This window comes from Peromyscus californicus, unplaced genomic scaffold (genome assembly GCF_007827085.1).
Source record: "Peromyscus californicus insignis strain IS unplaced genomic scaffold, ASM782708v3 Scaffold_20__1_contigs__length_68692818, whole genome shotgun sequence".
Classification (NCBI taxonomy): domain Eukaryota; kingdom Metazoa; phylum Chordata; class Mammalia; order Rodentia; family Cricetidae; genus Peromyscus; species Peromyscus californicus.
Window position 1 is genome coordinate 53380030 of NW_026294503.1, and position 11818 is coordinate 53391847.

The 11818-nt window shown below is 48.5% G+C and overlaps 1 protein-coding gene across 1 annotated transcript; it reads left to right on the top strand.

The window, feature by feature from the left end:
* The first annotated feature begins 9200 nt into the window (after nucleotides 1–9200).
* LOC128116172 (palmitoyltransferase ZDHHC3-like) lies at nucleotides 9201–10058 on the top strand. Its single transcript, XM_052747375.1, has one exon. The coding sequence runs from the start codon at nucleotides 9201–9203 to the stop codon at nucleotides 10056–10058; it is 858 nt and encodes a 285-aa protein (XP_052603335.1).
* Nucleotides 10059–11818: the final 1760 nt, after the last annotated feature.

Sequence of the window (11818 nt, forward strand, 5' to 3'; positions counted from 1 at the left end):
GCTGAGAGTCGTTGGTTAGCATCCATCCTGTTCCCCACTCCAAGGGAGGTTTATCTCCGTGTGTCAGAACTTACAGAGTCGGCACAAAGATCACCTGGGAGCAAATGAAAGCTTGTGCTAATAGTGCATGTCCCTTTGCTAGAAAGGAACCCACAAGAAGGGTGCAGAGACTTTCAGGAAAGTGGAGTGTCAGTGTATGTTGGATGTGTGAGTATGTGTATATGTAATTGTGCATTTATGTGTGTGCTAAGCAATGTGCATGTGTGTATTGCAGTAGGCATGTATGCACCTGTCACTGGGCAACATGAATGTATTTTTATGCATTTATGTGAATATACACTGAGGTGTGTGTGTGTGTGTGTGTGTGTGTGTGTGTGTGTGTGTGTTCTGGACAGTATGTTATTGAGCAGTGTGTGTTATTGAGTAGTGTGTGAGTGCTTGTGTGCACGTGTGATGGGCTGTGTGTGTGCATATGTGAGTATGTGCTGGAAAGTGTGTGTGTGTGTGTGTGTGTGTGTGTGTGCACTGATAAGCAGTATGATTCATTTGTCAGTATATGAGTGTGCCCCAGACGGTGTAATCGAGTTCATACCCTCCTAATGTGTACTCTCTGCATCCGGGGAGAGAATCCACAGAGCCACAAAGGGAGGTCAATTCTCCCCAAAACAATCACTTAAAGCTGGTTTGTCTCCTGATTAATTGGAGTGTCCTTTCTCCTAAAGTCCCCATCTGTCTGCTTTATGTGAACAGGTCACTTAAGCCTCTGGGATGTTTGCATCTCTTGTTTTTCTACTTTGTCTGTATTTATTGAATTCAAAGATCCTCTCCTGTGTCAGCTGAACGACTTTCCAAGCTACTAACAGGAAGGCAAGGACATTCCAGCCAGCCAGGCTGGGGATGAAAGGGATGCTCAGCCTTCCCACTCCTCCGCCACGCTTACCCTCAGCCTGGATGCCTCAGGGGAACCCAAGCAGAGCAGCAGCTACATGGGGGATCCCAAAAGACTCAGGGCTGCCTGCTCATGCTAATTTGTGGGTGTCAGAGAAGTACAATACTAGGATCTAAAACGAAACCAGAAAGCAGGAGAGCTGCAACCATCACACCCTGGGTGAGGTGCTCATGCAGTCACAGGCAGTGATCATGAGACAGTGACAGAGCCAAGCATCCCACAGCAGCCTCATGTCAAAACAAAAGAATGGAGGTGAGCACCTACCACCTAGAGGGAAACCTTCACACTGCCCAAAACTGCGTATACCCTCACTCCTGCAGGAAAAATCACAAGCCCACCAGGAAGAGGTGCAGACCAACTCTCCATGGAAAAAACAAATCCAACTAGTCAAAGCACAGGGGATGATTGACATCACTAGAACCCCATCAAAAAGGCAAGGACAGGAAGCTCTGAATCCCACCCAGATGAGCCCTAAAGGACCATGTGGTGGTATTGTGTTCCCCAAAATATTGTGCACCCTAATAAACTTATCTGGGGTCAGAGAACAGAACAGCCACTAGATATAGAGGCCAGAAAATAGTGGCACACACGCCTTTAATCCTAGCATTCCAGAGGCAGAGATCCGCCTGGATCTCTGTGAGTTCAAGGCCACACTGGAAACAGCTAGGCATGGTGACTCACGTCTTTAATCCCAGGAACTGATGGCAGAAAGCAGAAAGGTATTTAAGGAGTGAGGATGAGGAACTAGATGCCTGGTTAAGCTTTTAGGCTTTTGAGCAACACAGTTCAGCTGAGATTCATTCTGGATGAAGACTGAGAGGCTTCCAGTCTAAGGAAACAGGATCAGCTGAGGAATTGGCGAGGTGAGGTGGCTGCGGCTTGTTCTGCTTCTCTAATCTTTCAGCATTCACCCCAATACCCAGCTCCAGATTTGTTTTTATTAATAAGACCATTTAAGATTCATGCTATAGGACCATGAAGACTTATCCAACCTGGGCCAGTGGAAGAAAGAGCGCATGCTCACAAGTGCCTGGGTTGGGCCTCTTAGAAATAAACTGAACAATAAATTTTTATTTCATTTATTTATTGAGTGTGTGCATGTACACACACATGTGCCTCAGTGCACAAGTGGAAGTCAGAGGACAACTTGCAAGAGTTGGTTCACTCCACTACCATGAATGTCCATCAAAACACCCCAGTCCTGTGCCCAGTCTGACGCAGTACCACGCCAGTCTCTCACCTCCCTCTGCCCAGATCTTGGCTGGACCTTCTGACTGGCAACCAACATCTCTTGCTCAGAACAGCCTCTCACAGAGGCAGAACAGCCAGTTTTTCAGAGAAAGCTGGCCATAACCCCTGAGCCTCTAGCGTTTCAGTCCATGTGTTCTTCAAGGGGTTATCAAAACACAGGGACCTGCCTTTATCACACATACCCCTGTGCTGTGGGTGCCCTGGCCTTCACAGGGAGGACATCCACAACCCTTCAAGAGGTTATAGACATCCTGGAACAGGAATTTGAGTATGCAGGAAGCCGACTCAAGAAGGTCATATCAGAAGTGGTACCCTAGGCAGTACAGGGAGGTGAAGCAAGGAAGGCAGAGAGCCAAAGAAAACTTCCCGATTAGGCAGGACCGATATATGGAGTCTTGTAGGGAGTGAGAGAGCCCAGGCAGGGTACTTGCCTCTTGGAGCAACCTCCCTGAGGAGGAGTAAGCATGCACAACACCAAGAACAGCAGGTCCTAGTACAGGGCTGCTTCAGCCTAGAGAGGTCTAGTGGCTTCCCTCAGACAGGCTGGATGCAAGAGTAACTGCTGGTATCCAACTGGAATGTTGTCATTCGACTGTGTGAGTGATGCTCCTAAGCTCTCCTCATAGCTCTTAAAAAGCTATTCTTATTCCTTTGCGGTCCCCCTAGAAGTGGCATCTATCTTGCTTGGCCTCAGCTCCCCCTCTGCAGGCATGGGTCACGCCCCCTCCTTACCACTGCCCAACTCACTCATCACAGGAGACTAGGTCCAGCTTCCTGGGTCAAACGCTTCCCAAATACATCAAACAAAATAGATGGAGCCCCACAGCACATCTACGTAAATATTTTACACATCTACACAGTGGGTAGCTTCAGGATGCTTGGAGCCTGGGGACCTCCAAGAAAACTAATCCCTGTGTATTTTCATTCCTGACAAATTATTTATAAGTAATTTATGAGAACATCCTTTCTCAAAAACACATACTAGATCCCAGACATGTCCTTGAGCAGAGCCAACTGTGCACGGCCAGGCTTCCTGCATATGCACACTCCCACATTCAAATGTTGCAGATCAAAGCCAATTATCCTGAGCTCTCTTTAGCCCTCTTAACAGTTGTTCATCTTTCGTCTCTGTGCCATCCTTGTGAGCTTTGGTAAAACCGTGAAGGATGCATTCATTGAGCAAACCACTAGCAAAACCACTCACCAGAAGTCTGAAAATGCCTTGACATAAGTATCTGCGGCCCATAGAAGAGACTTTCCTGCTGTGCTGTTCCCATCAGTGGCTAACAATGCCTCCCTTTATGACTTTCTGGTATCCTGTAACTGTAAAACCGTGTTACCTCTTCCACCCTGAAACATGGTATGCAAGACAACCTGAATCTGTGTTCACGAGCTCTGGTCGCTCACATTTGTCTCAGAAAAATCTCCCGTTCCCACTGAGGTCAAAGCTGCAGTTTGCATCAACATCTCCTCCACCATGAGGGATTGCACTCTCAAACTATGAGCTGAGATATGTCCTTCCTCTCTGAATGGCTTTCTGTTAGATGTTTGGTGATCAGTTCGAAAAGTAACTAACACAAGTGACCACAGGAGAGGACATGATACACAACATAGGCAAAAGCAGCAGTGGTGTGGGGGATGGGGTGGGGAGACAGTGTGTCATATGGACAAAAGGAACAACTCAAATACTGAACCCACTTCAGTAAATACATGTGTGCTGAGTAACAACCCACATGAGTTAATGGCAGGTAAATAAAAGTACTTCGAAATTTAACAGAGAAGTGATGCAGTGAAAAAATTAACCCATAACTCAGCCTTGAGATGGACAAAAAAAAAGAAGAAACTGTAGAAATAAATCACATAGTTAATAAGGTTGATTAGTAACTATACACAGACACAGCACATACTTCCCCTCCAAAATTCACAAAGGATTTGCAAGTATTAATCACAGATAAGTCGGCAGGGTAAAAAGCACAATACATTAAGAAGAGATATGCTTGGCCGGGCGGTGGTGGCGCACACCTTTAATCCTAGCACTCGGGAGGCAGAGCCAGGCGGATCTCTGTGAGTTCGAGGCCAGCCTGGGCTACCAAGTGAGTTCCAGGAGAGGCGCAAAGCTACACAGAGAAACCCTGTCTCGAAAAACCAAAAAAAAAAAAAAAATCAAAAAAAAAAAAGAAGAGATATGCTGCATATCCTACTGTCTGTGTTAAAAAAATTAACATTTAAAACATCCAGTTTTATGTAATTCAAAAACATATGTGTGAATAAGTCAATCAAAGGAAATCAAAAATGTTGAGCAGGAAAATAGAAGACAAGTCATGTGGGTAAAACATGAAGGGCAGGGCTGAGGGATGTCCCAGGTCTCAACATCACATTGTCAAATAAGGAAAGCAGAGGAAGCCAGAGACCAGGTTTGTGGTGGTGATGGAGGTGGCGGCGGCAGCGGCTCAGCCTTTAATCCCAGCACTTGAGAGGCAGAAGCAAGTGGATCTCTTGAGTTCGAGGCCAGCCTGGTCTACAGAGAGAGTTCCAGGACAGCCAGGGATACACAGAGAAATCCTGTCTAAAAACAGTTTAAAAGAAGGAAAGAAAAGAAAAGAAGAGAAGAGAAGACAGAGAAAAGAAAAGAAAAGAAAAGAAAAGAAAAGAAAAGAAAAGAAAAGAAAAGAAAAGAAAAGAAAAGAAAAGAAAAGAAAAGGAGGAAGAGAAAAGCAGAGGAGACCTCAGGACCCAACCTGCTTCAGCTGCCAGGAGAAGCAGGATTCAGGAGGGAAAATGCTCTTGTCAGTTATGGGAAAACTAGAACTTCTACCCCCATATCTTTGGATGAGCCAGTGAATGTTCAGAACCTCTGAGATCCAACAGCAAAGGAAATGAGGCTGATGTAGCTACAACGCAGACTTAATTATGGAAGAACACCACGGAATTCGGTAAAAATGCTGATACACAACAGAATGTTCCGTAAAGCGTCCACATGGAATCTTGGGATTCCCTGCATGCCTCGGAGAATGCATGGAAATTGCAGAGAATTGCACAGATTCTGGAGAAGGAGGCTGAGGATGAAGGAATCGTGATTGGGCAAATAACAGGACTGAATGAAAATGAAGACATTCCCACTCCTGGGTATGGATGGGTGAGGAGAGAGGTTTTATTGTAGACATGAAGGAGAGCACAGACAGAGGCATCTGGATGGGTCCAGACTGAACATGGCCAGCAGACTGAACCAGGCCATGGTGGGGGCAGGTGAGAGAGGAAGAGAAAGAGGGAGGCGAGAGGGGGCCAAGAGGACCAAGACAGCACATGGGAACCAAGACAGCATGTGGTCAAAATGGCTGCTTGTTATATAGGATCAGAAGCTGGGGGAAACGAAAGCAAAGCCCTGCCCCTGGTTGGAGACGTTGAAGGGAGGGGCGAGGTGAGAAGTGCTGGGAGGAGCCACGGGTACTGAGTGAGACTTGTCCCTGACAAGGACAAAGCCTGGAAACAGAAAGCATGTCTTCCAAAGCATGGAAACAGGAAGTGTGCCCTCGAAAGCATGGAAACAGGAAATGTACTCTCCAAGGCACAGAAACAGGAAGTGTGCCCTCTAACACATAGAAACAAAGCGTTAAACCTGAATCCAATACAGCTCCTCTTCCACTGGATACCAGGGGCAACAAGTCCCCACAGCCAAGCTGTCCCAGAACAGAACATCTTGGCAGGCGATAGACCAAGCCTTGTAGACATACATTCCCAGCATTCTGCAGGTATGTGCAAACCCTGAGGCCTCCACCCCTAGCCTTTCCAGGAGCCTTTCCCACACTTCCTTTCTGCTGGTTTCACTCAGCTGGTATCAATAGAGGGAGATCCTAAGCCCATCCCTGAAGGTCTACACAGAGACTCTAACTAGAGCCCAGTCCTAGAACTGAAGCCACCAGGCCCATGCTGCAGAGTGTGTGCTTCTCAGGGGAGTTCCATTATATTCCTACAGTGCAGGCAATGCACCATTGAGAGCAAGCATTAAAGACATGGCACCACCGGCAAGATGGCCGCCCATGCCAGGCTCAAGAACAAAACCTAGTGAGGGCACAAGGTACCCAGGTACCACCCACAGAAGGGTACAGGGAACTACACATCACAACTGAGCCATGAGCAGAGACAGCAACTACATACACTTCCGTACGGAAATGGAGGGAACAACAACCAGGGCCCCCAGACAGTTTGGATAGGACAGCTTGCAGGTAGACACAGGAATGTCAACACCTAGAATAGACAAGAGGTTCATGCCAGAAGCCCCATCACCCCTCCAAGAGGATTTTCTGCAGTTCTGTCCCTGAGAGCCAAATTCCTGAGAATCCCACATGAGTCACCATGCATGAGGAATAAACAAGTGGGTCAACAGCTATTGTGGTAGTCGGAATGTAATTGGCCTCCACAATCTCATAGGGAGTGGCACTATTAGGAGGTGTGGCTTTGTTGGAGTGGGTATAGCCTTGTTGGAGGAAATGTGTCACTGTAGGGGTAGGCTTCAAGGTTTCCTATGCTCAGGATACCGTCCAGTGTTCAATCAATTTCCTATTCCCTGCAAGCCAAGATGTAGCCAGCACCACATCGGCCCACACTTCACCTTGCTCCCCACCACGATGATAATGGACTGAACCTCTGAAACTGTAAGCGAACCACCCCCAATTAACATTTTCTTTATATGAGTTGCCATGGTCATGGTGTCTCTTCACAGCAATAAAAACCAAACTAAGACAACTATGTTTCTGATGTCACAACTCAGACTTACACACCTAGCTCATGGCTTCCAGCAGACATCGGGGAAGTCAAGGGTCTAGAGAAGTGATAGCTCAGAAAGTCCCCAGCAGCAGGAAACATGATAGGCAAAAGGCATGGAGATGGCGTGGCTGAGAACCCCAACGGCCTGCATCACTGAGAGATGTAACGTATGTGTTCACAGAGGCTTCAGCACCCCACAAATCCCCACCCACCCCAAGTGAGGTCACCCCACACAGCAACGAGACCCGCTGAGGAGAGGAGGGTGAGGTCAGTGACTTTTCACCCACAAGCTGAACTTTGTTTCCTAGCTCCCTTGCAAGCCAACCTCTGTTAGGCGTGGCGACAATGACTCACCCAGATCCATGATGCCATTGTGATGTCACAAGGAACAGAAGAAACAATTCCTACTGTTGTTTATCTCAGACCACACACACACACACACACACACACACACACACACACACACACACACCCCTCCATAGCCTAACACAAGGACTTTTTTTTTACATTGGTACAGGACACTGGAAAGCTCAAAGTACCCTGGCCTCTGTATGGACAAGTCTGTGAGTACAACCCAACCAAAAATTCCACACCCCAAGCTTTCCTCTGCTGTGTTCATAGCCAAACAGATGCCTCTACCTAGTGGTGCTGCAGGAAGCCCGGCCACCCAGATTTGTCCTCCACACCACTGAGTTTGGGCTGTGGATGGAGAAGACAATCGGACCAGTGTGGAGACCCACAGAGGTTTCCTCGTGAGAGCTGAGCTTGCTTTACCCAGCAGGGCTGCATTAAGGGACGGCTTGACCACGTGCGTGGTTACCAGGTGTTAGGGTCTGCACTTGGCTGTGCTAGGGGGAGGTCTTTTGCCCTATCCCTTAGCATTCCTATAAAAAGCCCTTTTGAGCTGGGTGGTGATGGCTCATGCCTTTAATCCCAGCACTTGGGAGGCAGAGCCAGGTGGATCTCTGTGAGTTCGAGGCCATCCTGGTCTACAGAGCGAGGTCCAGGACAGGCACCAAAGCTACACAAAGAAACCCTGTCTCGAAGAAGAAGGGAAAAAAAAGCCATTTTGAAGAGATAGAAGGGGCTGGTGGATATTGATCCAGATCCTCCCAAATGCTATCCTGTGTTTCTGTCTTCTCCACACTATCTTTCTATCTAAAAATTTCTTATCCCTCTCTCCTCAAGAGTACCCTGGGAAAAAGTGGGGGCTGGCCTCTCACAGACCAGTTCTCTTCAGCAGCTTTGGCCAAGAGCTGTCGTGCCTAAGAGGCCACAGACCTCTCTGAGAGGCCCCAGCACTCCCCAACATGTTCTTACTTCCTATCTGTCCCTAAGTGAGTCTCAAGCACTCTTCTTTCATGGTTACATCAACCATATTATTGCCAAACCGGTCCCAGTGGGCCTTTCCCACAGGACAGATGCTCTTCGTGGGCATACTGACAGAGACCCTGTACTTCCACCATTCTGTATGACATGTTCCCCAACAGGACCTGGCCATGTGCTGGCAACATCACCCTCATTCACACACAGGCCTCTCCACTCACCTGCACTCAGCTCAGAGGCTACGTATCTCTCCTCCTGCTCCACAGTGAGTGTTGAGGAATCTGCCTCCTGGGCTCTAGAGGGAAGTCTCCATACAGAAGCTTTTCAAGGGGACTCTCGAGCTGTCCTTGAAGACCATGGATGTTGTCACATCCATCAACACCACCCTTCTTTGGAGAGACTCCTGTTCCCTCCTCTGACATCCTGAGCCCTCCCCTGGGTGGACCTTCAGCCCAGCACAGGACAGAGCAGAAACCCAGGCTCCAGACCAGTCCCTTGCCTGCTCTCTTGTGGCAAATTATTTAGCTTCCTCTTGCCTCAGTTTCTCCGAAGCAAAGAAGTTGTGAAGGTTTGTCTGGCAGTTATGAGGCTCTGACAGGTCAGTTCGAAGTGGAGAAGGCAGAGCCAAGTGGTCAGCACCTAGGGGTGTCTCCTCCTCCTAGCCTTCCTCCAGGCCTTGAGGGAGACCAGGCCCTTTCTGTGTTCATAAACCCATTGGAGGGAGCATTCTAGAACACTGCAAGGATCAGCCCCTCCCTGCCTCTGCTCAGGGCAGCAGGCACCAATTCCAGACAAGCTGGGCATGAAAGGAGGGCCAAGGCACGGGAACCTTTTTCTCTCTGAGGTTTCCTCCTGGGCCTTGATCTACCACCAGGATGCCAGCCTTTGAGCAGGCCTGAGGACTCTCACAATGCTTTCATGGGTCCAAAAACGTAGCACTTCGGAGCACAGGGCCGGGCTTGAGAGCCCACCGAAGGGCCCCGAGCGTCGCTGCTGGTTCGTGTGGGACCCCCTGGGCATCCTGTTTGCCATGGCCACGTGGGTGCTAGTGCTGAGCTCTGCGTGGTTCCTGGTCCGGGACCTGCTTGTACCATCTAACAACATACTCTACGCCGTGACCAACGGTGTGGTCTTCCATCTGCTGGCCTCCCTGGCGCTCATGTCACACCTACGGACTATGCTGACCGACCCGGGCTCTGTGCCCTTGGGAAACCCACCCGGGCCTGACACGGTGTCCTACTGTTTCCTCTGCCTGAGTGCTGTACCAGAGAGGGCTTACCACTGCATGGTGTGCGAACGCTGCATTCGCAAAAACGACCACCACTGCCCCTGGGTCAACAACTGCGTGGGCGAAGACAACCAGAAATACTTCTTGCTCTTCACTCTGTACATTGGGCTTATCTCAACCCACATTCTGCTCCTGCTGGGCATCCCTATCCTGCTCAGCCACGCCCGGGGCGAGTGGGATTCCAGCAGCACCGTGTCCCCACCTGGCTCCATCCTCTTCCTCTTCCTAGTGGCCTTGATGGGCTTCCTCTTTGCCTTGGTGATGCTCTGCGGCCAGATGTGTGCCATCTACACAAACAAAACCACAACCGAGATGCTGTACCAGAACAAGCACTCACAGGGCAGACGGTCCATGTGGGCAAATGTGAAGGCCGTTTGCGGCTCCCGAGTCTCCCTAGCCTGGCTCAGTCCTTTTCATTCCCCAAAACGTCACAAAGCGAGGGAGCACCACAAAGCGAGGGAGCACCAGGATCCGGCCTAAGTCACTCCTAGGTGCCTGGAGCAAAGCACAACACCACAGACCTGAACAAGCCAGCTCCCTGAAGGAAAGCAGCAGGGCAGAGTAAAAAGTAATGTACCTCAGATTTTCTGAGCAAGAAAACAAGATGGGGACGCCAGCTGTTGGGGAAAACCCGAGGAAAGTGCTCCGTGTGGCCCCCCTGTGGAATTGAAAGTAATTAAACGCATCCAACCACGAATGAGTGTCTTGAGTTGGCGCCCACCCTTGTTAAATGCTGACTGTGCATGCTGAAGTAATCACGGGCTGTGAACCTTCTTTCTGCAGTGAGCCGCAGGCGAGTCGTCTGGTTTGGAACCATCTTTGCATTCCTGGAGTCCAGTTCCACTACTGGTATGGGGTTGTTTTTTTTGTTTTTTTCTCATTGTTTTTTGTTTTCATATTGTTGGATTTGATTTTAATTAGGGTCTTTGCTTTGTGGTTTATGAATATGCCCTAGCTTTATTTTTTTAATCTTTTTGTTATATTTACTTACTTATTTGGGGGATACACACATGCTGCTGGGCTTGTGTGGAGGGCAGAGGAACTGCTTGTGGAAGTCGGTTCCCTTCTTCTACCATGTGGACCCCGAGTATCACACTGGGATTATTGGGGTAATGGCTAGTACCTTTACCTGATGAAGCAGCTTGGTGGCTCAACTTTCTTACATTGACTTTATGTATTCACATTTCATTCCAGATTCCACTGGAAATGACTGGGATAGCTGGGGGTTACACTTTATGATCAGGCTGTACAAGATCAGCCAGAGGTTCCTCAGAACAGGGGGCAGAAATCACTAAATATAACTTCTGTTTTAAGGTTAGGATGTGGAGGTCCCCAGAAGCTGTAAGACGTGACAAGAGGCTCTAATGCCTTAATCTGCTGTGTGCTACCACGTGACACTTCCTATGACCAACATACCAACATCATACCAACACCAGGAAGTCTATATGGGTGCCATCTTCCAACCCTGAGCAGATGCCACCATGGTACAAACGTGTGCACATGTAACTCCATGAGGGCCCATGTATCTAGCACCACAGCAGCACAGACAGATCTGCCCTTTTATAGTTACCCCTCCCTGCCTTCACCTGAGCAAGCACGAAGACCTTCTACATCTCTGTGGCTTTGTCATTTTCAAAAACACTACGTAAGTGGAGTTATACAGCATTCCATCTTTCAAGATTTTTTTAAATTTATTCATTGGATTGTCCTGAAGATTTTTTGCCTGTGTTAGTAGTTGGTTTTTAATCTATTGATAAGTATGATCAGCACTGTGGATCTATTGCAGTTTGGTCTTTTGTCCACAGAAGAGCTTTGGGGTTTTTTCCTAGTTTGGATCTGTCATACGTACACCAAACTGCCCTGGACATTGTGTGGAGGTTTGTATGTGTGTACATTTCTATGTCTCTGGCATCAACACCCAAGGTCACTCACTGGTCCCAGGATGAGACATGTTGAAGCCCTGCAGTGCCTGTTTCCTGTGTCATTCACACCTTATGTTGCTGCCAGCAGATATGAGGGACATGTCTTCTCCACGCCCTCTCAGCCTTCACTGGTAACACCAGGCATTTCATCTTAGCCATTCTCGTGGGTGTGCGGTGGCAGCTCAAGCAGTTTCCATTTGTGTTTCTCTACTAACCCTAACGACTCTAAGCTAACTTAGTTTCTCTACTAAGCTAACGACGACGAAGCTAACCCTCTTTTCCTGTGCTTGTTTCCCAACTGTATACCCCTTCAGAGAA

Coding starts and splice junctions, on each gene's coding strand:
- LOC128116172 (XM_052747375.1), top strand. CDS start 9,201: ATGCTTTCATGGGTCCAAAAACGTAGCACTTCGGAGCACAGGGCCGGG.